Here is a 22,135-nt window from a genome sequence, read left to right on the forward strand (position 1 = left end):
ATCTCTGTAAAGAGAGCTGTGTGTTACAGAATGAATATGAATGAGTCAAGAGTCACAAGTCAACATAGATAAATGAATGTGACATGTAACGAAAATATATTGTGCACAAGGTAGTTGTTTTTCAATTATCTTTGTTTCCCATTGGTTGTTCATGTGTACATGGATTTATGAATGCCAAGCTCATGTTCTGCTGGTGTTGCTGCAGTGTCCAGAGGAGTAACTGCTACATGGTGTGTGGAGCGGACGCAGTCGGCCCGTCTTCTTCCAGCCGCTCCAACTCTGACCTGGAGATTGGCTGTCTGATCGACCTGGCCACTGGCCTGGTGTCTTTCACTGCCAACGGCAAGGAGCTGTCCGCAACATATCAGGTAAATAAGGATAATAGCCCAGTTAGTGGGTTGTGGAGCACTAACGCACAATAACACTGTGCCTCATTCACTTCAGTGCTGTCATTAATTCTTACTCCTGTGGTAGATATACAGTATTTCTCCTCTGTATTCCTAATAGTCGGCATATAGTTTCATATTGTCTAATCCATCTGGAGAAAAGGAGTCAAGTGTTGTTGAAATCCTTGGAAGGATGGCACTAAGAGCTGTTTGTATTGCCAGCACACAATCAGAATACCTTCCCTTCTATCTTTCCTTCAGATAACCAACACATTTGCACTGCTTTAAATTAGACATGCAGAAAGGCAATTAGGAAATTGCACAGTTGAATTCTCACTGGTTTTCAATACCAGAGTCTTAACAAAGACAGACATCTGTTTGGTAATCCTCATCTTGTCTTGTTGATTTTAGGTTTTAACGCATTATATTCAATACCTGACTAGACCACAAAAAGATGCCTTGGGAAGCTTCTATCACCCAAGTTATGTTCTCTTCCTTATGCCTGTTATTTTCTCCCTATTTATTTGTGAATCAGCTTCTTTTTTTTTTTAAAGGAGGGATTCTTCTTAGGGATTAAAGAGGCTTTTAACTTGATGAAAAGCTTCTTGTCCTGTTATGGCTTCAGTTGTTTTTTTCTTTCTCATTGTATTCATCTTTTGTCTCGGATGGCTGTCATCAGTACACCAACTGATACTCATTGAGCTTGAATTTAAAATGCCAACTAATCCATGGGCCCTAGAGGTTAAAATCCTTCTGACAATTGTTGAATTTGCCACCAGAACTGACACAAAAAAGAGCAGAATGCTTATCATCAGCATTGATCTGAAATAAGAACTTAGATTCCACTAAGAGTAAGGGGTTAATTCAGGGCAAATCTGCCTTTTCTTTCAGTTTGGTGCATGATTAAAGCTTATTTCAGTTGATGACTGAGCTTTGTTTTGTTTGTTTTGTTTTAGGTGGAACCAAATACTAAGCTGTTCCCAGCTGTGTTTGTACTCCCCACCAGTGCAAACCTTTTCCAGTTTGAATTTGTGAAGATCAAGGTTTGTCTCTTTTTAAATCTTAACCATATGCAATGCTTGGACACGGTATGGAGAGTAGCAGTGAACGTTGGTTTTCCCAGAACAAATAGAAGGTTTTAAATATGTTTATTCTTCCTCATTTACTAGTACTATAGTACATCTTACCTCAACTACAGTAATGAATAGATCACCATGATACAGAATGAAGAACAATTTTGCATGGGTCTTCTTTAATGTTTGATCTCCTATCCTTAAATAATTGCAAACTGGTAAACGGACCCAAGTTGTAACTGTAATATTGTGACCAATATTGGACGTTTTTGCTGTCTTTAAGTATTTAACTCTGTCAGCACTTCAAGTAGTAGCAATTAGAACTAAACTGTGATAAAGAAATACACACACACACACACACACACACACACACACCACACACACACACACACACACACACACACAAAGATATATATATATAATATATATTTAAATGACCGACACACACACACACACATTATTTGGTAAGATGTAAGGATAATAATTCTAGATGAAATATGAATTAACTTTGCTCAAGGATCCCTCAGGGTCTTCACCGAACCTCCACAGATTTAAATCACTTTTGAAGTGTTTTTAAAATCAGAATATTTATTCCAGGTTGTGTAATAAATTATTAAAACCAAAACCACTTCTATTAGTTAAGAATGTTTTCCTTTTTGAATATTATATTTCATATTATTTCCGTCTTCTGCCTCTGCTCCCAGGATGCAATGCCGCTCTCGTCTGCCATATTTAAAAGTGAGCACAGGAACCCAGTGCCACAGTGCCCGCCACGTCTGGATGTGCAGACCATCGTGTCCGTGCTGTGGAGCCGGATGCCAAACACCTTCCTCAGCGTGGAGACTGCTCGGGTCAGCGAGAGGCACGGCTGGGTTGTCCAGTGCCTGGAACCGCTTCAGATGATAGCCGTACATATACCTGAAGAGAACAGGTGTGCAACAAGGATGTGATGTTGGCTTAGAACATATACTGTTAACACCTTTACCTGCTGTACATGACTAGTCCAGTCCTACCGTACGATGTTATGTTGTGTTTACATCATCTAGAAAAAAACAAATTGGCCATATGAGAGCCATGACAGGTGCTTTATTTTTTGTTTTTTGATTGAGAAGTGGTTAGCACATTGCATGTGCATTACTAATGAAAACCAAGTCTTTCAATGACACAATGTAACACTATAGATGATTAATAGTCTCTGCCTCACAAAAATGTCATTGTGTTATTATATTATATTAAGACCACATTTCCCATAAACCCTTGTATTTTGTTACAAATGCTAATTCTGACCCGTGTCATGCAAAACACTCCGTTTTGATCTTTTTCATACATCTGGTCTGGTTGTAAACTGTTGGTTACCTGTTGTCTTAAAGTTAATGTGGCAATAATTTGCAGATTTAAATTGGGTTTGATGCTAAAAGTTGAAAGAATTCAACCTTGGTCTGTTTGATGAGCAGGTACAGTTAGAAACACTTGGCCCAGCATTTGAGGAGTTTGTATGTTCATCTTAGGAGTGATTGTTATGAATGAAATCTTTTATGATTAAATAGTAACTTTTATGAAAAAGAACATAAACCTTCAGTCAAGATTGTTTTGCCAATTATTTTTGGATAAATAATAATGTGAATTTAATACCTAACAGACATCAGACACTCATATCATCGCAAATATCATACTTAATTCCAATACTCGCCACAATGACCTAACACACCTTGAAACATTAGAAGGGGTAGTTATCATGGTGTACAGGGGATATATAATCTCACTGCATATATCGTCATATCGCCTAGTTCCTTTGGTAAAAACAATGGTTGTCGTGTGGCCAGTTAGCTCAGTTGGTAGAGCAGCTGCACATATGTAGAGGTTTATTCTTCGACGCAGAAGGTCCTGGGTTTCGAGTTTCCTGCACGTCTTGTCCCCTCTCTCCCCTTTCATGTCTTAGCTTTCATATCACTGCTATCTCAGGTGTAATGTCTCCATTAAAGGTGGAAATGTCCAAAAAATACAATCTTAAAAAAATGGTTGTCTACTTACAGTACTGTAGTACTGTCTAAACTGCTGCAGTGTATATGGTTGCCCATTACCACATTCATTTCCTGCTTTCTTCTAGGTGTTTGGACATTCTGGAGTTATCTGAGCATGAAGACCTGAGAAAGTTCCACTACCACACACTGAAGCTGTACTGTGCCTTGTGTGCCCTGGGAAACACCCGAGTTGCTCACGCCCTCTGCAGCCACTTGGACCAATCCCAGCTCCTCTACACCATTGACAACCAGTACCTCTCTGGCATGCTGAGAGAAGGCTTCTACAATGTCCTTATCAGGTGTGTTATTTGCAGTTTAAATTGAATATTATCAGATTTGAGTTTGTTTTAGATTGATTTTTTTATTAATCTTCGCCAGTGATGGAAAAAACAGTATTAGTAATGGCATTACTTTTTTCGGAAAAAAATGATCTAATTGATTACTCTTCCCATCATAATAACGCTGTTACCGTTCCTGACAAAAAATACGGCGCGTTACTATAATTGAAGCTGTTTTTTTTTCATCAGACAAACTAGGTCTCTGAGCCGATAGGCAGAGACGTTTTTTCTTCTTTTGTAATTGGGCAGTGCATGAGGCAAACGCATAAATGCTAACGATTGGCTGAGGCTGAGTAGAATTTCATGGTAAGCCAATCAGAGTTGGAGTTGGGCAGGTGTTCGAAAGCACACATAGTCGGACACACAGTGAACAACACAAGCTAGTCAGTCAACAAGAGACAGGTATGTCGTTATGAAATCAAGGAGAGGGGTAACTTTTCCTGCTAAAGATTTCCCCCCCGTGGTCAGAAAACATGGGGGAGACACTTTGTTTCTCTCACTATGACTCTAGAGTGGCTACTCGCTCCAAAGCTAATTACTATCACTCTCTCACTTCTCCCTTGCTCTAACACACACACACACACACACACCACACACACACACACACTCACACACACACACACACACACACACACACACACACTTGATTTAACAGTAGTTTTGCATTAAATTTATTAATTTGCACACAAGATTTATTTATTTTTATACTGTGTAATTGCCATGTAAATCCATGTACCAAACCAAGATGCCCATACTGTTTCAGTACAATATTTTGACTCATCAGAGAATCTAAATATGAACAACGTGATGGAGCCGCACACAAGTCCACACAGTAAATTTGTCATAATCTTGCTTCAGGGTAATCCAGTGTAATTGGCTTTCTCCATTTTTTTCACATAATGTCAATAAATTCTTAACTACAGACACACATAATTGGGATAAATTACACATTGTGAATTTCACCTGCTACATTCAAGACATCATCCTTACCTCCATGACTGGAAATTCATTTTTAAGTGGAGGGTGTTAACATCCCTGTGGGTGGGAAATTCTGTCTAAACCTGTGATTATGGTCCACAATGCGTTTGAGAGCTCAGCGTCTCAGCAGCTAGTCAAGTAATTGCTGACTCACTGGTATTGATCAACCCTGTCACCTTCCATGTGTATGTGTATGTATGTAATGGTATTGTTGTGCTGTGGGAATAAACGAATCTTGTTAATTGCACATTTATACCACTTAAGGAAAAATATTTTTAAACCTAGACCGAGAATACTGAACGGTTATTTCCTGATAAGTATAATGGCCAATGCCTCGCAATGATTGAACTGATGTTCTTCTCATTACCAGCATCCATCTTGAGACTGCAAAGGAGGCTCGTCTGATGATGAACAACGAGTTCATCATCCCTGTGACGGATGAGACTCGCGCAATCAAGTTGTTCCCTGATGAGTCCAAGCGGCACTCGCTGCCTGGCGTGGGCCTGAGCACCTCCCTCAAACCTCGGGTCAACTTCTCCGCCGTCGGCATCATCAACACAAAGCGCCCCCAATTCCTCTACAGTCCCCAGATTCCTCTGGGCATTCTGAAAGAGAAAGCCATCAGCATGCTCACTGAGGCCGTGCAGGGTGGAGGAACACACATCCGAGACCCGGTAGGCGGTAGCGTGGAGTACCAGTTTGTTCCCATCCTGAAGCTGATTGGAACGCTCTTAATAATAGGAGTCCTAACCAGTGATGAGGTGAGACTGATTCTCCTCCTGATTGACCCCAACGTGTTTGGAGAGGCCAAGGAGGGTCAGGAAGCCAAGGGGGATGAGGTGGCTGTGGCGGGGGAGAAAGAGGAAGTGAGCAAGAACGAGGAGAAGGCTGTGGAAGCGGGAGAGGAGGAGACAAAGGAGAGTAAATCGCAAGTTAAAGGTCTGCTGGAGAAGTCGCTGCCAGAGTCTGTCAAACGCCAGGTAATGAAATTATCATAAAAACATCAACACATGTTTTAACAGTTAAATGTGAGATTGAAAACGCTTGCATGAAACTAAATTCATCAATAATATTCCTAGGTTTTAATTAAATTTAAATTGGCCCCATTATATTTGCCTTCCTCCGATTTAGTACACCGATTCCTCATGTGTCAGCAATTCAGAGCAGTTTATTTTTTAATCTCTCAATGCAAAGTGAGTGCCTGAGTGCAAAGCAAGGCAGTGGTTGAATACTAATGTTGTTATCAATGACAGAAAAGCCACTATGCTGTACACATTATAACTTAAACACAGTTTTGATCTTTGTATTATGGAGATGGAGGCAGATAAGCTCTTGGAAATGGCAATAATATGTGAGGTTTCTCTCTCTTTAACATACAGAAAAACAAATCAGTTGATAAAATGATTCAGAACTACATCAAACAATGCAGACACAGAGAGAAAGATAAACGTTTACTGTGTACTCTAAATTGCCATTCTTGCTGAATTAGTGTATTTCTTTCAGATGTGTGAGCTGCTGCACTACTTCTGCGACTGTGAGCTGAAGCACCGTATCGAGGCCATCGTCTCCTTCTCCGACAGCTTCGTGTCCAAGCTTCAGTTCAACCAGAAGTTCCGCTACGATGAGCTGATGCTGGCGTTTAACATGTCCGCCGCCATCACTGCCAAGAAGACTAAAGAGTTTCGTTCACCCCCACATGAGCAGGTACAATATTGCAGTAGACCATCCAGAATATATACAGTGAAGAACAGTTTTCATCCTGTTTGAGATGTAATTCATGTTCAAGGTGGTTTGAAGTATTAAATAGGAACAAATCCCCGGAATTATCACTTTAGCCTTCGGGTTCAGGCTCAGGGTTTTGTAGTTCTCTGAGTGCTTTTTAGTTTTATGTTGTCCCTTTACTTTATTTTCAGCTGGTATTTCCAGATTGGGCCATTTGTAAATGTAAATGTGCTGTATTTATATAGCGCTTTTCCAGTCTTAACAACTGGTCAAAGCGCTTTTACATCTACAGGATACATTCACCATTCACACACATTCATACACTGTGGCCAGGGCTGCCATACAAGGTGCCACCTGCTCATCAGATAAACATTCATACACATTCACACTCCGATGCGCAGCACCGGGGGCAACTCGGGGTTCAGTGTCTTGCCCAAGGACACTTCGGCAATGACTGCAGGGGCGGGGATCAAACCACCAACCTTCCGATTGGCAGGCAACCGCTCTACCACTGAGCCACAGCCACCATTTGTGTGGCTAAATTATAATATTGAAGCTAAAAGGCTGACATTTAATGTTTTAATTCATAATGTCCATATTTGGGATTTAATTGTAATGACTATTTATTAAATTACCATTATAGGCCTATATATTGATTTTGCTCTACTATTATGTCATGTGTCTGCACCGTAAATACTAGGCATACAGGGAATACCTGGAGCAACTTGCATTCATGTTATCATTTAACAGCTGGATGATCGAAAAACTTAATTTACAAAATAAATGAATTCTCTTTTCTTGTTTTTTGTTTTTGTTTTAAAATATAAAACGCACAAAAAGTAGCAGTTAAAATGTATGTCCCGGTGATTAAGACTTTGCTCCTTAGTGGCGTACTATAACCCAAACTAAAGCCCATTCATGGATCTCATGGAGTTATGCTCTCCCTTACACCACAAGCTTTCAGTGTTCAGTGCCAGGGGCTCAGATCTTTGTAGCTAATGAGTAGGCCCAGTTTAACATCCATATCTCTCATAGTGTGCCTCAGAGCCAGAGTTGAGGGGAAGAGAGGGCTACAACATTATTCATTCTTCCCAGTAGCTAGAAAGTCCAGCCATTTATTTTCTGTATGTGTTCAGATCACTTGATTTTGTGCCGAGTAAAGTTCTTACAACACTGCACTGCTATAAAAGAGCCAGCCAAAAGTTCAGATCTGCACAGCTGCAAAGTTTTCATGTTCAAACTATTTAATTGCACGTCCTCTGAGCTGCAAAACCTTGCAGATAAGCACAGGCCTACAGCTACACTCTGATCCCTGAAAAATAAGTACTGTAGTGGTCGTCTGCAAGTGTACTGTGGGCAACATTCTCCAAGATTGCTGTATGTTCCTCCCATGGTTTATTAAAAAGTCCCGCCAGAAATAGACATCAGATAAGCCGAAGCTGGACTCCGCATTTGCTAAGCCCCAGAAAACACCTCATGTATATTTAGGCTTGTTAGCTTGTGAAATACAGCAAAAACAGGAGATGTGTAGCTATTTAGAATAATTTATCATTAAAGCTTTTTCTAAGTCTTGTTATTGAAAATTACTTTAAAGGTTTACATTTTTACTTGTAACATGACTTGATGTAAAATTCTTCTGACTATTTCTATCTGACTACTTCTATACCCTTCCCTTCTCTCTGCTTCTAACCTTATTGTTGTCTGTTTCCTGCAGATCAACATCCTGTTGAATTTCAGTGCAGGGGAGGACTGCCCCTGCCCCGAGGAGATCCAGAATGAACTCAACTCCTTCCATGAAGAATTGCGACTGCACTGTGGTAGAGTCCAACTGCTCCCTCAATTCCTTTACAAACATTGTTGGTTTTAGTTCATAGATATTTATTCTCAGTAGAGATATCTCCTTACACAAACTGATTTTTTTAACGTCTTTATTTGTATTTTAGAAGGAAAACATATTGCAAACTGAGTCCAAGAATATCAGACAAAGTTTTAAATACTGAGTCCCAGAAACTGGATAACTTTGTGCACAACCGGAACATATGCCCCAACGGACAGGAAATATCCCACACATAGAGGATTTATATTAGGGTACATAGATAGCTTGACCTTCGAAAGATGGAGACGATGCTACACCCTGAAAATATTAAAACACTAACATACTGGTGTCTTAACATACTACACCTAAACCCTTTGACATAGTGTCAAAAGGTGCACATTGAAGCACTTGATGCTAAATGTTGATTTTCAGAGTGATTGACAGAAATTAGTTTTTCCCTTGCAGGAATTCCCGTGGAGGAGGAAGAGGAAGAGCAAGACACTTCTATAAAAGGCCGTCTCCTCGCTTTACTCTACAAGATCAAAGGTCCACCTCAGAAAACAGAGGAGGAACCCACAGAGAAGGAACAGGCAGCTCCCAGTAAGTAACTCTGAACACCAAAGAGGAAAATGGCCTTGTTTAAAGTGTACTTAATGGCTGATTAAGTTTCACCTCAAAGCTCAGTATTTTTGTGTAAGATATAATATTGTAAGATATTCAGATGCACTTTCAGTTCACAACAAATAGCAAAAAAAAAAAAAAAAAAAGATGCAGACAGACTAAGCTTTAAAGTAGTATGTGAATTCAAAAAGAGCAAACTGTTGACAAAAGGCATTATGCGTGCACTGTCACACCAGTGCAGTTAATGTTTCATTACAGGTATAACATTTAGTAGTGAAAATCCCTACAAATCCAAATTTGTAAACTCTTTTCATCTGACATCATTGGCTACATTCTAATTTCAAACAATGATGCAGAACATAGTGGGAGACTAACTTTTACCAATTTAACGTCTTGTTGCTACACAACTTGCACAGGATTTTAGTGTTGTTACATGCCATCATATCAATATCTATTCAATATCTAAAGGTTTGGTTGAAAGTAAATAAGCCATAACACATTCTAAAATATGTCTTTAATACGCCACATTTGTTATTAAACATCACATTTGTGTTGAAAAACCTTGAACCTGGTATAAATGTCATAAATGATACAAAACATAAGACACTGCCCAGCTACTAGTTGGGCAAGCCCTTTGCTTCAATCTGGGGTCAGTGGTTTCAATATTCTTGTCTGCTGCCCTTTTGCTGAAAGCATGGCTATGTTTTGTTTTAAATAATAGACTAATGGACAGCCACAGCAGACTCTCTGCTATAAATTTTAATGCTTTACTCCAGCCTCCCACACCTTGCATGCATTATTGAAAAGCTTCATAAGTGGACAGATGATGTGATTCAAGATGATTCTGATAGACCTCATATTTATATCATATGGAGGTAGGCGTATTACTGTAAATTATGGGTGGGAAACAAGCTGTTTCTCTTCAAGTCTATCATACTATTTTTTTTTTTCCAGTCAGTGTTTTATCTGTAAATTTAGTACTATGCATCCTAGTGAATAATCCGAATAACGCCAAAATCAATCAAACCACTTTATGAAGGCTTTGAAACTAAACCCATTACTGTAAGTTCATCATCATGAAAAGACCCAACATATTCTCAATTTCGATTTAACAAATAGAGCTTTCTTGGCTGTAGAACACTGTGGAATGGTAATTCTATAAAGATTAGTGTATTACACTAATATAATTAATAAAAAGCTAATTAAATTGTTTAGCACATCCTCAAAATCGAAACTGCTGTTCATTGTCAGGGCTCCATGTTATGCCTACTGAAGACAGCTGAGTCTTTGTACTTAAAGGGGCCCTGTTTTAACGGTCTGATTGGATGGTGTGTAGCACATAGGACTTGTCCAAATCCACTTCTGCTGGTTTGACAGCGAAAAGAAGGATCCAACCGGGCGCATGGTTCAAAAGGGTTGGACTTAGTGTCAAGCCCTTAGTATCTTCAATAATTCATAGGTGTTTTTTGGGCTTAACATGCAATAAACCAATCAAGAGTGTCATCGCCCATTCCCTTTTAAAAGCCAGATGCATTTGTACCTTGGCGCATTGCTGGTATGATGGTGGATTTGCGCCATACTATTTTTTATTTGTAATTTTTTTGCGTGTTTTGTGTGCTGCTGCACTTCCGTGTGTGTGTGTGTGACAAGCATTGTGGACTGTAGCACTGTGCCTAAACCTAGGCGCAACACGCTGTTAAAATAACAATGACATGCAGCTCTATTGACTTTAGACCAGGTTTTTGTTAGTCAATGGTGAGATCACTTTCCGCTGCCTCAAGATAGCAATACGCCAAGAATTCACCTGAACACACCTCCCTGTAAGACCAGGGCACAGGTGCATTTGCTATTTAAATCACATGGGTGCTGGACGGCCTTAAAATAGCAAAGACACTTGCGTTTGGCTTTTTGCTGCGGTCCAACGGGTGTAAGATAGTCTTTTAAGGACTGTGTTGCTTATGTGCTCCACATAAATACCAGATGTTAGAACTTGATAGTAAATTATCCTTTTATTCACTCCTACATCACTCTACATCTACTTTAAGTAGACTGACTACATCTTGACTGGACTCATACAGATAGTACTCTAGGATTCCTTTGTCAGTGGTTAACTTCAGCCTTGCTAGATAAGGTAGACACTGTGCCTATATAGTTGTGCTACATTATGTGTGTTTAGAAAAATGAATAAATGTAAATGACAGGCTTGATATTTTGTTAAAGCTACAGTTAACAGTACCGCCAACTTTGTGCTTGGTCTGTGCTAAAAACCTGGAGCAGGCTATGAAACACTTAAAAGATAGCACCATATTGACTGTGTGGTAATTTGCAGAATAGCTTGCAGACAGAGTAGTTTTTTGTTTTAGTGATGACTCCCATGTGAGCCACTGTTTGAGACGATGCAGAGCAGATGTGGATCTGCGAGACATTCACCTACAGGGCAGCTGGCTCCCTACCTTTTTCTCTGTCTGGTCTCACATTAGGATTCTGCTCAGATCTGACCCTTCGTTTACCACAGATGTTGGGTTGTTTGCAAAAACACTTAAAGTTCAGAGATAGCTTTGGAATAACAATGTTTCAGTTGGAGAGGTGCGGCATTTAGGTACAGCTCTTCATTTATCACTACAGTTCACTGAGTTCCCCTGTAGTTGTATCCAGGATTATTGGTGCTTGTCTGTGAGATTAAAGTTTGATGAGACCTTAAAACAACGTTTCAAAGGATCACACAAAAAAACTCTGAAATGTTCATCTGTCTTCTATGTATCTCTTGCATTTTGTGCTCTACTATAAATGCATGAGGTAGATATGTTATTCATATTTTTTTAATTATCTATTTTTTTATAAAAAAATCTTTTTAAGAGTGCCTGGGCATCAGAGGACACAGCTGTTTCTCAACAGTCCTTGGAAACCGTCAGACAGGTTCTTCCAAGAAATCAAGTTTTAAAGAAAAAGCAAAAGTAAATTATTCCCTAACCATTTATAAGTCAACTTACTGCAAGAAGAAAAAGGTTGGGTATAGTAGTAGAATCTGCATTTTGCTTTATAAATAGTAGTAGTAGTAGTGTTAGTAGTATTATTATTTTAGTGACAAATCACACATACCTTTCCAAACTGCCAAGCCAGTTGTGTATTACTTCAAAGTACCCTTGTGTAATATACAAATGACAGCATCAGTGTACATGAAGACATAATGATTATTTTGAGGTCATCTGCTCAAATTACAAATAAAGGAGCAGAACTCTTTCTCTTCATCTTACATGATTCTGAAGAATGACATACACTGTAGTGTACTTCTGTTTCACTCTATTTCTGAACAGAGCACTTTTTCTTGGTTGTGGATCTTGCTGATTATACACATCTTCCTGGATCACGCATAATGTTTTTGCCACCTTTGCACTGTTGTCGTACCTCTTGAGCTCCTCAGTGGAAATTCTTCATGTGGATGATACAATACATATTAGCTTCTCCACATTTCACACACATTACACATGACATTCAAAATTGTACTGTTTCCTAAATGCCTGAAATGGGATAATGTTAATGTAATAATCACAGCGCTGCTGACAGCCACGGAGCTGCCCTGAGGCTTCTGATAAAATATGTTTGATCATGAGTAGCATGAACTTAAACTTAAACGTATGATAAATTAAACTCAAGGCTGAGTGTGCCAGATACATGACTTGAATTATTCGTTCGTAACAGTCCCAACAGTTCCTTTTTACTTTTTTTAATACACCAAATCAAATAATTACAAAATTATTTTGGACTAGAAATAAATTAAACATTGCTAGTATTTGTGTTGTCTTTTGGCTTTATCAGAAACTTCCTTTCAAATAGCCAAACAGGAAATACAGCAATACCACAGAGTTTTAAAATAATATTATTACTCACATGAAATGCATATTTTGACTTGTGCTGTGGGATAAATAATACATTTCTCCTACCAGGAAAACTTCAACAACTTAAATAATGTGAGCCATTGTTTGAAGGTTTAAAACAGCATTCCTAATGCAGCACACGGTTGTACCTGGAGCAGATGTTCCAGTATAAGCTAGCCTCAGCATTTTGTTTCCATGCACATAAATAATGTATTTTCAGGTTGCTGGACTTTAAATTCTAATAAACCAGCTAGTGTAATGATGAAGAGGCTGTAGTTCCTCTGATAGGAAAGTTGCACTGACGTTACTACCTCTAAAGAATTATTCACTGTTTGGATATTGAATTCCCACTTCTCCAGCCAACCTGAAGGAGCTGATCTCCCAGACCATAACCAGCTGGGCTCAGGAGTCTCACATCCAGGACCCAGAGCTGGTCAGAGTGATGTTCAGCCTGCTAAGGAGGCAGTATGACGGCATTGGGGAGCTGCTCCGGGCCATGAAGAAATCCTACACCATCAGTGCTGCATCTGTGCAGGATGCCATCAACCTGTTGGTATCTCTAGGTCAAATCAGGTCACTGCTGTCAGTTCGAATGGGCAAAGAGGAGGAGAAATTGATGATTGATGGACTCAGGTGAGAAAATGTGTAGCAATAAATGCAGTGACGACTATCAAGTTTGTTTTAATACTATGTAAATTGTAATGTAAAAACATGATGATTAATGATAGTTTGTTACACAGTTGTTATTCATTGCACATTACTATGATACATTTTCTCAACTGTGCATTATTTTCAATGTGCTGTATATTGCCTCAAAAACTTGGGATGTACAATATATCATGAACTTCACAAACCACTTTCTTATGTTCACAGTGACATTATGAACAACAAGGTTTTCTACCAACATCCCAACTTAATGAGAGTGTTGGGCATGCACGAGACTGTCATGGAGGTCATGGTCAACGTGCTGGGAGGAGACAAATCACAGGTACGAAAATACTACACTCTGTATTAGCTGTGGTCAGCACACCCCAGTGCCGTCAAGTTGATAAAATAAAAAAGTTGACAAACAATCTCAGTTCAATATCCACTTACATGCTTGTTCTGGAGCTTTAAACCTGTACTACTTCCCATCCATGTGGACTTAAAAGTTCAAGCTTAAGTAAATAGTAATTTAAACAGAATTTAACCCTTACAAGTGTCAGCTTGTTGGTTTCTCTTTAATCCCCCCCAAATTTGCTGGAATTTTAAGAGTTATTAAGAAATATTTACCTCTTTTTGTAAAATATTGAGGAGCCAGGGAACCTTTGTAAGAACTTAATAAGGTAAGGTTAAGGTTTTTCACATCTTAGAGCGCTATTGAGCAGTGGGTCCACGTTTTGTTTCTAGTGCATTCATTCACTTGTGTTTGAATGTGGTGGAAATTAGACTGAATGATTCTGATTTAGATTCAGAGACTAATTAACTGAAAAGCCTTTATAGGGGCTAACCTTTTAAGCTTAAAATGTTGTATAATGATCTTAGGAAAACAAACTGTATTCTAAGAATGTGAAGTAAGCCAAGATCAACAACCTAATACTCTGAAAAACCGCAAGGGTAATGGAGAGGGCAGAGAAGGGCAAGAGAGGGATAAAAGGGGAGGCCTCTCAAGTCTGTCCTTTTTGGGCAGTGCTGACAGAAGCTGGAAGAGAGGGTTGTGATTTAATGCCAAGTCCAGTGCCAAGCATGAATTAAACCTCAGACAGAAAGACCTCAGGGAGACATTCAGGCCTCCATATCGGACTGTGGCAGTCTCATCACGCAGTCTCAGACATAAATTCCAGACCAGTTTACTGCCACTTGATATGTGCACTTCCCTTACTGTGGCCATAATTAGTGGCATAACCACAGCTTGTAAGTGTATAGGGTTTTCAAGATTTACTCTTACAATTACATATTGATTATATGTTACAATGTTACAAATTGTGTAACATAATCAAGGTACAATTTCCAATAAGTTTTCTATTCTTCAACCCAGTGCGCATACAGTTGCCTAATCGTGTGTCACAGCTGAGAAGTCAAGACTTTCTCGTTTTATTTTAAAATTTGTTTTATTTTGTAAAACGTTATCGCGTGCATTGTGTTTCTGGCATTACACCTATTTTCCACCAGAATTGCAATTGTGGCCTTTCAATTAAATTCTTGATATCCACCACCCGCACTTATGTGGAAAAACATAATAGACACCACTGATTCTTATTATAAAGACAATGCTAGAAAAGAGAAGGCATGGTCTTTAATTACAGAAGCACTTGTAGGGAAAGGTAGATACTAGCTTAAAAAACACGTGATTGTTCTTTGAAGTACTTATAGAGACAATAAAATGTGTGAATTGGGCAGGCAAGACGCTCTGCTTCCGAGATGCTCCCGGTGTGGCATGCCGCTTAACAGAGAACAGAACAAAACCGCGGCGCAACCGGAAGGCCGCACACATGCGCCTGGTGGAAAATCTGGGTTAGATGTACAGGAAACATGTCTTTCGATGAAAAATTAAAAGTACAGCATAGTTGACCATCTCAATCCCTTCTTTTTAATATTAATATTGGTCTTATTTTTTTTACCCACAGGAAATCGCCTTCCCCAAGATGGTGGCCAGTTGTTGTCGTTTCTTGTGCTACTTCTGTCGGATTAGCCGTCAGAACCAGAAAGCCATGTTTGACCACCTCAGCTACCTGCTGGAGAACAGCAGTGTCGGGCTGGGTAAGTAATGGTAGATTCATAAAATGTGACTTACAGCTTTTTCTTCTATGACTACTTCTATTAATAAAATATATCATTCTGAGAAAGGATGGCGATATGAAAGATGAGCAGAAGGTATTCAAGAAAAGGATATTTGATTTTCAGAAGATAAAGAAGAAGTTAAATTTCTTCAAGTATTTACCACACTATAGGAACTAAAACAATGTCCTTTTGCTGCTGCAAAAATTATGCAAAATGTTTAGTGAAACCAATAGGTCCCACCTGCTAGAAAGGATTTTCAAATAATTGAAGTGCAGACACAAACGTATCGCCCACATTATGCCAGGGTATCAGCTAGAGAGTGAAAGGGGCAGAGAAGGAGGCAGCTGATAGAGAAAAAAGAATGGCAGAGAGCGATGGAGGTTATTTAGTCATGCAGGGCAGGACTGATGAGTCACTAGGCTCCTGCTGCTGTAAACTAAAGCTCCTGCCTGGAGAGGACAGATGAAGGCAAACTCAATTTTTTGTTTTGTTTTTACAATATTAATGTTTATTGTAATAGATAGGAGACACAAGTGTTTATTAAAAGTGAAAGAGGAAATCTTAACGTAAACGTAGCATATTTTTGTAAGGGTTTGTGAAAATAAGTGTTATGTTTGCAACGCTTATTGAGTGCCAAATATAACTGAAGAAATATAGTGTAGCATTGAAGTGATAAAGCATTTTCAGTTCATAGCCATGTAAAGTGCTTTTAGTAATAAGGTGTTGTATGTGAATCTGCTGAATTTTGCAAGCGTTGGGAATAAGATATTTATTGTTAAAGTCAAACTAAATATTAAGTGTTTGAATATTTATTTATTTTTTAAACTGTCTTTCAAAAATCGGTATGTCATTTCTTATGATCCTGTTCCACTACCTGCTACTGGACTGCAAGAGAGAGATGTAGATAGACTGCCCCCTGTCGTTTAGTACAGAACAGATGTCAAGTTTTCTTTGCTGTTAACACTTGGTGTGCGTGTGTGCGTGTGTGCGTGTGTGCGTGTGTGCGTGGGTGCGTGGGTGTGTGGGTGTGTGGGTGTGTAGCCTCTGAAGCAATGCGGGGCTCCACTCCGCTGGATGTTGCAGCATCTTCAGTGATGGACAACAACGGCCTGGCTTTGGCCCTGGAAGAGCCTGATTTGGAGAAGGTTTATTTTTGTCATCACACAAACAAACATGTTTGATTGCAATTGAATGATTGAGGCTGAAATGTATTGAACCATTTGTATTAAGGCCACCTAGTGGTTTCAGGTTAGATTACCAGCCAGAGTTTCTTATTTTTAGTATGACCTCAAGGCATTCTTTGTTATAGCAAAGTAATCGGTCATATAATAGACTTACTTAAGTGTTAAATACTTCAGGAACTGTAAAATTGTGAATTTGAATCAAGTTACATGTAATATGCTAAGATGAAAAAAATGTATTTACATTTAGTTTTATATAGTGCAACAACCTTTTAGTCTAAAAGCATATGCACTGGGACACTAGGATGATATTAGTCTTGATGGTAGTATATTCTTTAAAGGCAGAAATGTTTCTTTGCATTATTAATGGCTGAGAGGAATTCTTATTACATCTCCTGCTAACCTTTGGTGATAGTGAGTCAAACTGAAATTAAACCTCATGGCAACCCACGTTTTCACAGTGAAAAATGAAGTATGATTTTGTTCCATTTGAATAAACTAGCTCAGCAAATGCTTTCAATCTGTCACTGTTTCTGACACTGACAGACAAAATGACAGAGTGTGCCATTATGGTGTGATACCAAGGAGTGAAACAGAATTTTGTATGTTTTTTTGTGTAGGTCGTTACATACCTAGCAGGCTGTGGTCTTCAGAGTTGTGCCATGCTGGTTGCTAAGGGTTACCCCGACCTTGGCTGGAATCCTATAGAGGGAGAGCGTTACCTGTCCTTCCTGAGGTTCGTCGTCTTTTGCAATGGTATGTTGACTCTCACACTGAGCACATGACGTAAATACAGTAGACTCTGACCTGTCCTTTTGAAGATAACTTAAATCCTTACCTCTACATGACTGCCCATTGTCCTGCTGTATTTGTAAACCAGGTGAGAGCGTGGAGGAAAATGCCAACGTGGTGGTGAAGCTGCTGATCAGGCGTCCAGAGTGTTTCGGCCCCGCCCTGAGGGGAGAGGGGGGTCAGGGTCTGCTGACTGCCATTGAGGAGGCCATTAAGATCTCTGATGATCCTGCCCTAGACTTGCCCAAAAGCCCTGCTGTGGTGACTACTGGGTAGGGGTCCACACCAGTTTCTTTCATCCTTTTATTCTAGGCAGAGTTGGAAATCCTCTGAATCAGCATTTAGATCATCATAAAAATCCACTGGGTGTCTCTGAAGTAATAATTTGTGATAAAGTCTCCATTTTTATGTTTTTTGGTGATAAATTAGATTAAGATTTTCCATTGTGTTTCTGATGATCAATAGTGCTGTATCAGTTTGAATTTGATATACAGATGTATTTCATTCACGTCACTTGGAATAGATCAAAGTTAACGTCTTTGTGTAAGCCTGCACAAAAGAACTGGAAAGAAAAGGAGTCTTTTACTCTCAGTTTGGATGAGAAGTTGTATCATCTGCAGTGTTTCCCACACATACACTATTTTGTGGCAGTGCGCCACACAATGAACACGCTATTAATGCTATTTATAACACACACATTTGTTGAGCTACATTTCCTTTCCCTGCTTTCCTCTGTCTCTCTGTCTCTATACACACACACATACACAGCCCCTCCCCTCCGTGCGCACAGCGTCTGTCTCCATAAAACAGTGTTGACAACTAGCGACTTTGTCGCTAGATTTAGTGATTTTTCAAACCCCCTTAGCGACTTTTTTTCATAAAAGTAACTAGCAACAAATCTGGTGACTTTCTGTGGAAAAGACAGCAACATAAAAGTCGGCAGTATTGTCCAGGTAGACTCCAAGGTATGTCTCACCTGTAGCCGCCAAAACACTCATCTCTCTCTGAATCTGTTTTGTGAGGAGAGGGGTTGCTCCTCTCCTCACAAAACAGATTCAGATTATATCCTCATGTGTGGCAGCACTGAACACAATGCTTAGGCAGGTAGAAAGTGATGGGACAGGGTGCGGGGTCCGGTGTAGGAGAGACAGCGGGACACAACGGGAGAAAGACGCAGCTGAGCTGAGCTGGCCTGGCCTTGAGCAAGCCGTCCTTCTTTGAGAATTCTTTATTGATCTTTTTCCCTTTTTTTTGTAGAATTTAGGCTACCTAAGTAATTATACAGTCAAATAAATAAGTTCCCGTATTGAATTTGTGATTTGGTTAAAGACTTTTATTTCTATCTACCTTGCTGACACAACCACTAAGCTTTATTCAGATGATTGTGTAATGACGTCACCAATATGCAAATGAGCGTAGACGTCACACCTTGTCCAATATTTTGCCACCAGCAACCTACACCTGTCATCTGTCAAATACAGTTGCATTATCAGCTTTGAATGAAACCGTTTAGGAACTTCAATATTTTACTACATATCATGAATGGTACTCCCAAAAGGTGTTATTTTAGATAAATTGTTGCTGGGCTATACGTCTTCATGAATGTCTGTTTGCCGTCATCGTGAAGCGTGAATGAAGCGGTTATTGAAATATAATGCACTGTGGATGTTTTTTGCCATTTTTATAGCTAGAACAGTAAGTTATCCCATTTATATCATGTTTCTATTGTGGAAAATGCTGTTTCACTAGGTTTTTTTAACATGGGATAGGCACAACCAAATAAGTGCCCTTAACGACGCACAGCCCGTCAGTCTCTATAGGGTAATAAGGGAAAATCCGCCCCCCTACCTGGTGGGCCCAAATATATTTTCATCTTTCTAAAACTGCTTTTCCATGTCTCACCTCCATACATTATAGCATAAACACAGATATTTGTGCATGTACTTAAAATACAAGGGGTTACAGCCAGGTTGGGGACAGTTGAAACAGCTGTATCACCTTTCCCGGCATAGACATATGCCATTACAGCCTGTTTTGCTTTCCATTTAAACAAGCATGCAATAGGAAAGTCTGGGATTGTGGAACACTAAATGATCTACTGAATAAGCAGGTAGTCAAACCTTTAAAGGAAAAACAATCATTAATAATGAAAAACATTTAACTGCTAATGAAGTTTACTTTCGAACATCAAAACTTGTTTATTGCCTGTAACTCTGTGATATAAGGAAATAACAGGAAGATATTTGGCTGATAGGAGGTTAACTAGCTCTATGTTTTGACCTAAGGAAGTCTGTTTATCATCATTCCACTTGGAGAAAATTTTAATGTTTCATTTGTCACAGATCTCCCCTAAGTCTTGAATAGCCAAATCTGAGACATTTTAAAACAATGCATACATAAAGACATCATACAGAGATACTTGTCTGGTTAGAGGTTTAAGAGAAATGAATATAGCAGCATTGACATTGATGGCAGCTGTGAGTAAAGCTGTGTAGAAGTTGTTGCTGACATTAGTATGCAAGGGGTGTTACACACTTGCTGCTTTTTAATGGGTACGGTTACAATTGCATGAAGTGAGGAAAGGGATTGGGAAGCTGGTCAAAATCAATATGTGTAACACAGTGACCTGGAAGGAGATCATGTATTGTGCCAAAACATTGTTATAAATGCTCACAAAATTGCTCATCTATTGCTCTTCTGGTCTCAAACTACCTTGTGGAATGTGTTTGCAGTATCCCAAAATATGTTGTCACAGTGACAGAGTGTTTTGTGTGTTTCAGGTCTGGTGAGGAAGAAGGTGAAGTTATTCACATGGGCAACGCCATCATGTCCTTCTACTCTGCTCTGATTGACCTGCTGGGCCGCTGTGCTCCTGAGATGCATGTGAGGAGCTTTTTCTTCATGCACATACTTCCTTTCCTGTTTAAATATCCTCTATATAATAACAGAGATCTCCACAATAACCTGAAGGAAATAGTGAGTTGAATATTTCCTATATGTGTCTATTACAGCTTATCAATGCAGGTAAAGGTGAGGCGCTGCGTATCCGAGCAATCTTGCGCTCTCTGGTTCCCACAACAGACCTGGTGGGAATCATTAGCATCCCCCTCAAAATGCCTGTGCTTAATAAAGGTATGTTGGTCATGGTGGCTTTTGTTTTCATTTGTTTGCTACATGAAGTCGTGTAAGCAGGTGTTGAAATATTATATTGAATAGCAACATAAAAAAGTTAACCCAGGTGCAGCAGCAAAAACAATGTTAAGTTTTAAAATGTAATGGGGAATAAACCTCTAAAAGCTAAAAACAAACAGAAAAAAAAGCTAAAAGTGACACAGAAAAGTTGATGCAAAAAATTATCTGTGACTGTGTTGAAACTAGTCTCACTTTGATAAACCATTTTGATTTAAACCAAGTATACAAACACAATCCACAGTATATCAGATTCTAATTTTCTTGCTGAACTAACCCGCCACACTACTTGATTGCCTAGAAATATAAAAAAATTTGATTTGGCTGGTGTAGTATGTACTTGAAGTCACAGTGCTAGATGAAGAAAACTTAAATAAATTCATATCGCTGCATTTTGAAAATCATCTTAGCTTCATTCAGGAATAAATATCTATTTATTTCTCTCTCTGTGTTTCTACTGTGGAGGAAAATTGTCAGCAGCAATCACACTAACTTGCTTTTTTAATAACTTTCCATGCCTAGAATTACTTTTACTATAAATACACCCAGATACTACACTGTTTATCTTTTGATCAAATTAAATAGATAAAATAAATACAATGATAAGACAACAAGGTCCAGGGTGCTCAGGAAGTTCAGTTAGATGATTGAGGGTGATCTTTGGGGTCGGGAATTCAAATAGAAAAAAGGAAATCCAGGGCACTCTTCTTCAAAATTATCTAAAAAGCCTTTTTTTTACTTTCATAACAGAAAATTTCAAAGACATAGGGAGAAGCAACCGACCCGTAGCAGCACAGACAGCCGTCTTCAGTTTTTTTTCTTTCTATAATAAATACAATGTTTCCAAACGGCACAATGACCTAGATCTTTTCTCCTCTAAAATGTGTTTAAACTTCAGATGGCACAGTGACAGAACCTGACATGTCAGCCTGTTTCTGTCCGGACCACAAGGCCCCCATGGTGCTCTTTCTGGAACGAGTGTACGGTATCGAGGACCAGAGCTTCCTACTCCAGATGTTGGAGGTCGGCTTCCTGCCTGACCTCCAAGCCTCTGCGTCTCTGGACACGGTGAGTGAGAGAAAACCCAAATAACTTTCAACACATGTCCCCCTCGCCTTTTTAAAAAATTTAGATTTAAGAATCTACAGAAATTTCTATTCGGTCAATGCCCTTTTCAAACCTCAGTGATTGATTGAAATGATTGCCAACTCTGACGCCAAGTCTTTTAAAAATCCACTTTCCCTTTACTACAGTAGAACCACATAATGTTTCTTTTAGCTATTGCCAGGTGCCTGTATTCACTATAAATTTCTTTTAATCTTCACATGTGGGGAAACTGTTACTGTTTCTCTCCATCCTTCAACATACTTGTTCTCCGTTCCA

The 22,135-nt window shown here is 39.2% G+C and overlaps 1 protein-coding gene across 10 annotated transcripts in view; it reads left to right on the forward strand.

The window, feature by feature from the left end:
• ryr3 (ryanodine receptor 3) overlaps positions 1-22,135 on the forward strand; it is a 125,400-nt gene that overhangs the window by 60,606 nt on the left and 42,659 nt on the right. For all 10 annotated transcript variants that reach the window (XM_032542632.1, XM_032542634.1, XM_032542637.1 and 7 more), the window contains 17 exons: positions 206-368; positions 1,343-1,429; positions 2,164-2,390; positions 3,567-3,779; positions 5,167-5,776; positions 6,300-6,500; positions 8,233-8,335; positions 8,800-8,934; positions 13,190-13,463; positions 13,704-13,818; positions 15,437-15,569; positions 16,632-16,735; positions 17,392-17,527; positions 17,652-17,835; positions 20,344-20,446; positions 20,575-20,695; positions 21,651-21,820. In XM_032542632.1, coding sequence (XP_032398523.1) covers positions 206-368; positions 1,343-1,429; positions 2,164-2,390; positions 3,567-3,779; positions 5,167-5,776; positions 6,300-6,500; positions 8,233-8,335; positions 8,800-8,934; positions 13,190-13,463; positions 13,704-13,818; positions 15,437-15,569; positions 16,632-16,735; positions 17,392-17,527; positions 17,652-17,835; positions 20,344-20,446; positions 20,575-20,695; positions 21,651-21,820 — 3,079 coding nt within the window. The remainder of the gene's footprint in view (positions 1-205; positions 369-1,342; positions 1,430-2,163; positions 2,391-3,566; positions 3,780-5,166; positions 5,777-6,299; positions 6,501-8,232; positions 8,336-8,799; positions 8,935-13,189; positions 13,464-13,703; positions 13,819-15,436; positions 15,570-16,631; positions 16,736-17,391; positions 17,528-17,651; positions 17,836-20,343; positions 20,447-20,574; positions 20,696-21,650; positions 21,821-22,135) is intronic.

The sequence above is a fragment of the Etheostoma spectabile genome, chromosome 18 (assembly GCF_008692095.1).
Source record: "Etheostoma spectabile isolate EspeVRDwgs_2016 chromosome 18, UIUC_Espe_1.0, whole genome shotgun sequence".
NCBI classification, from domain to species: Eukaryota; Metazoa; Chordata; class Actinopteri; order Perciformes; family Percidae; genus Etheostoma; species Etheostoma spectabile.